The 4,247-nt window shown below is 40.2% G+C and overlaps 1 protein-coding gene across 5 annotated transcripts in view; it reads left to right on the top strand.

Annotated features, from left to right (window-relative positions):
- The window catches only part of FOCAD (focadhesin), a 293,131-nt gene that overhangs the window by 152,007 nt on the left and 136,877 nt on the right, over nt 1-4,247 (top strand). For all 5 annotated transcript variants that reach the window (XM_025216584.1, XM_006034585.3, XM_025216583.1 and 2 more), the window contains one exon: nt 2,557-2,683. In XM_025216584.1, the coding sequence (XP_025072369.1) occupies nt 2,557-2,683 (127 nt within the window). The remainder of the gene's footprint in view (nt 1-2,556; nt 2,684-4,247) is intronic.

The raw sequence follows: 4,247 nt of genomic DNA, 5'->3' as shown, positions 1-4,247 counted from the left end.
CACTTACCCTCCCCTCCCCACTGCCAGGTGTACACGACACAGGGGTTTACTTCACCCTAAATTGAAACAGTGTTTTTAAAAACCTACCGCTTCAGTGTAGGGCCCCTGTTTCATCTACACATGCCCATTATGATCAAGAGGTTTGAACATCTGCATAGTGCAAGTCAGTCACCAAGTGATTCCTGGATTTACCATGGTAACGTGTAACTAAACTTATTTTTTAAGTCAAAATTTTAAGTCAAAATTAGATCTCTTTTTTTAAGACTCCAAGTAATAAATCCACTTGAACAGCATAATTCATCATTTAGAACACTCCCTATATATGCAGTGCGAATGAGTGAAGGATATTGTAAGAACCAGCATTTTTTCATTTCCTGACTTCATAGAATCATAGAAGTAGGGTTGGAAAGGACCTTGTAGATCTTCAGGTCTGACCCCCTGCTTGGGCAGGAAGAAAACTGGGCTCAGATGACCCCAGCCAGGCAGGCAACAAAACACTTCTTAAAGACCCCCAGGGTAGGAGCCAGCACCACTTCCCTTGGAAGTCGGTTCCAGATCCTAGCCGCCCTAACTGTGAAGTAGTTCTTACGGATGTCTAATCTAAACCTACTCTCCAACAACTTGTGGCCGTTATTCCTTGTTATCCTGGGGGGCACTAGGGGAAACAATGTTATCATTGGTAGGTGTGCAAGCATGATGTGCAAGATGAACCCAGAGATTTCAGATAGAAATCCATGATGTTAAAAACTATTCTCACCTGTTGTGCCCTTTCTGAGTTCTTTGCAACAGAAGAATTAGTCTGTTATTTTTCTGTGGTCAAAAAACAAGTGAAAACTAAGAGCCAACATATTTTCTAAGGGGGTACCATGAGTCTACACAAGATGTTTACTGAGCAGTTGCCTAATTAACTGTGCAGTAAATGTCTCAGTGTCTACATGTGTACCCTTATTAGGGTGCATGAAACTAATGAACTCCACAGCAGGCTAGGACTTGTATTTACAGGTCCTAGCCTGCTGTGGAGTTTTTTCATGCATAGCACTGCATATGTAGATGCTGATCCAGCTGGCAGGGGTATGAGGGTACTTCAGTGTGTGGGCTGCCTGCCAGCTAGCCCCATGCTAAAGTACCCTTGTGCCCCAGCCAGCCCCTTCACAGCACATTGAGCTCAGATGGAGCAGCCCCAGGCTGGCAAGCTGATCCCCTGGGCCCTCTGCCAGCCAGGGCTTCTGCGATTCAGCTCAACGTGCTGTTCTTGGGTGCATGTGTAAACCGTGTGCCTGGGAACTTCCTAGGAGCAATATACTGTGGAGGCGGAGCAATATACTATGGAGGCGGAGCAATAAACCCCAAAGTTTATTGCTGCCTATTAGTGGCACATGTAGAAGTTCCCCTTGAGTCTAAAAATGTTGAGAACAACTGTTTTAGTCAAATGCAAGATTTTAGACTTGATACAGACGTAACTAGGTGAAATTCTGTGGCTGGTATTATGAAGGAGGTCAGACTTTATGGAACGTAATCTGGTTGTATCTATGAACATCAGGTGCTACATAGTTCTCATCAGTACTGTTTTAAAACCTAATGCAGATTCCTTTCTCTACTGATGCAAAACTTTTAAAAAAAAGTTGTTTTTTTTTTCTCACCAGCTCTGTAGTTTCTTTCTCTTCCACTAACTCAGTGGGGGCCAAACTTTTTGTCAGGTATATCACAAGCTAAGCCCCATATCCTTCTCCAAGTGTTACTTGGTTCCCTTGCCTGATTTGCTGCTGTGCATTCTGCTGATTGCCCTTTGCTGCCTCCTTAATTTGCTGCTTTGTTTTCTGTTCCCTGTTCTGTCTGCTGCTGTTCTCCCTGCTCTGTTCCCAACCTGTCACATGACACACACACATACTGACCATGCCACTTGTGGCACATGTACCACAGGTTGGCAACTCCTGCACTAAGTTTTTTGGAGGCCAATTCTCAGTGAAGACGATAAACCTGGGAAATTTCTTGCCACATATCTTGCATGTACACAAAAGCAACTTTAGAAAACAACTTTACTTTTTTGGGTACAAGAAATATGATCAATTTTGTTCATTCAAAATTTTTTTTTTCAGGAAGTGGCAAGCAAATTTTGCAGGAAACTGAAAACTGGTTAAGGGAAATCTCAGTGGAACAGTAACTACAACATTTGCTGCCAAACAAACACTATAATTAGAGCTATAAGTTCAAAGGAGACTATATGTAAGACAGTAGAAATGAGTTAATGGATAGTGAAAGAAAACGTAGAAAGCATAAACATTCTCTATATATCATGGCCAGAAAGTATTTATACAAAGTTTTTAAAGAATTAACAAGGGGAATTGCCAAAGTAGTAGCATTCATTTTTTAAAAACAGGATATTGAGAGATGAAAAGATTGGATAAAAACAGAGAGTCACTGAAGATTAAACAGGAGTTATTTCTGTGCAGAAAAATATATGCTTGGAAATATTTTTTATGTCAAGAAGCTTTGGGCTATCAAGCAGATTTTTTAAAAATACGCTTGTACCTTCATATAATGTTGATTTTCCTCTAGGCCCTACCAGCATGGAGCAGATATGTTGGCTGCGATTTCCCAGGTACTGAATGAATGCACAAAGCCTGATCAAGCTACTCCTGCTGCCTTAGTATTACAAGGTCTTCATGCACTTTGCCAGGCTGAGGTAAGGTTAATTGAAACGGTTTTCTCAGTGTTGCACATTTCCTTTTTGCTTTGTTTTCTTTCTAGGAGGCATTTCTGTAGAATGCTCTGAAACATTTCCTTCTGTTAAATTAAACTTTATTTCTACCTATTCATTCATCAGCTATTTCTTTCAGTGGTTATTTGTTAAAATTTTCAGAGAAATGCATACATGTAGGCTGGTACATAATCCTGATTACTAAGAAATGTACGCATCCTATTACTTTAGTATCATCTTCCTGACCTGGCCAAATGACTGTTTCATTCAAATCTTATATCTTTCACTGTGGTGTTTGCTGATTATGACTGTAAGCTCTTTTGGGCAAGGACTGTTATTTTCCTGTGTGTTATTTCATTGTGCCTAGCCTGAGGATTTGAGGTGTTATCAGAGTATAAATAAATAATGCCAGTGTTTAACTTGGTTACCAGGCTCCAGAATGATAGTTCCTGAGAAACCTGTAATATTGCATGATTTTTTTTTTATATTGTACACAACATTGGGCTTACTTTTATGTCTTTTATCAAGAGAACAACATTTTTCTTTTGCGTTTCTCTGTAATGACTACCATTTAATGAGAGTGTCATGTGTATTGACTTGTATGTCAGAATTGTAAAATAGAGACAGTAGTTCTTGCCAGGCTACATTTCCTAATTCTGGGCAAATCTTTTGGGGTTTTTTGCCAGCATGATTTTAACAGAAGCCAGCATGTTTTCTATGAGGCCATCTATCCTAGTTTCTAATTGATTTAATGTGGAAAGTGTTGTATGCAGGCCAAGAAAGATTCAAGAATGAAATTGAAGCTGCTCAGCATAGTGTTTTAAACCCCTTTGTAAGCTGTTTCTGGAAATGGTTTCTTGCTGTTTACTCCATCATTCCACATTTAGCTTTGGTCAGAGACCAAAAAAGAAAAGGGTGAAACAAAGTAGTATAATGAAATAAAATTATGTATAAAACAAATTACTTTGACAAAATTTGATGTTCATTAGCAGTTTTAATATTTGTTCTTAAAACAATGTACATTATAAATTGGCTATTAAAACTAAAGTTAAACTTTGTTTTCATACGTAATCCATTGAAAAGCTAATTTTGTCATCTTTTTCTCCTTGGGTTAAGTTTTTCCCTGCATCCCTTATTAAACCTAGTCTCTTTCTTAACACCAGTCAGTTATATCTCTAGCCCCATGAAGCCCTGTATTATTGACATATTTGTTAAGGCCCCTCAGCCTGGAGTACATATATCATTTTTTTTAATCATCCAGAAGGGCTGCTATTGAAAGGTTTTCCTGCTTGGTGAATGAAATATGTAGGAAGGCACTGTCTAGTCTATAACATATCTGTTGGAGCAGGGGTTGTCAACCAGGGGCATGCATACCCCTCGAGGTACTTGCACCAGTCCTAGGTGGTACGTGCAGGTGGGCAGAGATGTAGCGCTGCTATGTCCCAGGACCAGGGCCGGGGCGGGTTGAGGGCAGTGGCACCCCTCTGTAGGGTGGGGAAGCTCACATGCACTGGCCATTTGGCTGTGTGCTCCCCCTTCCCAGCATCTG

Source organism: Alligator sinensis, unplaced genomic scaffold, assembly GCF_000455745.1.
Source record: "Alligator sinensis unplaced genomic scaffold, ASM45574v1 scaffold120_1, whole genome shotgun sequence".
Classification (NCBI taxonomy): domain Eukaryota; kingdom Metazoa; phylum Chordata; order Crocodylia; family Alligatoridae; genus Alligator; species Alligator sinensis.
This window is presented reverse-complemented; position numbering and strand designations above follow the sequence as displayed.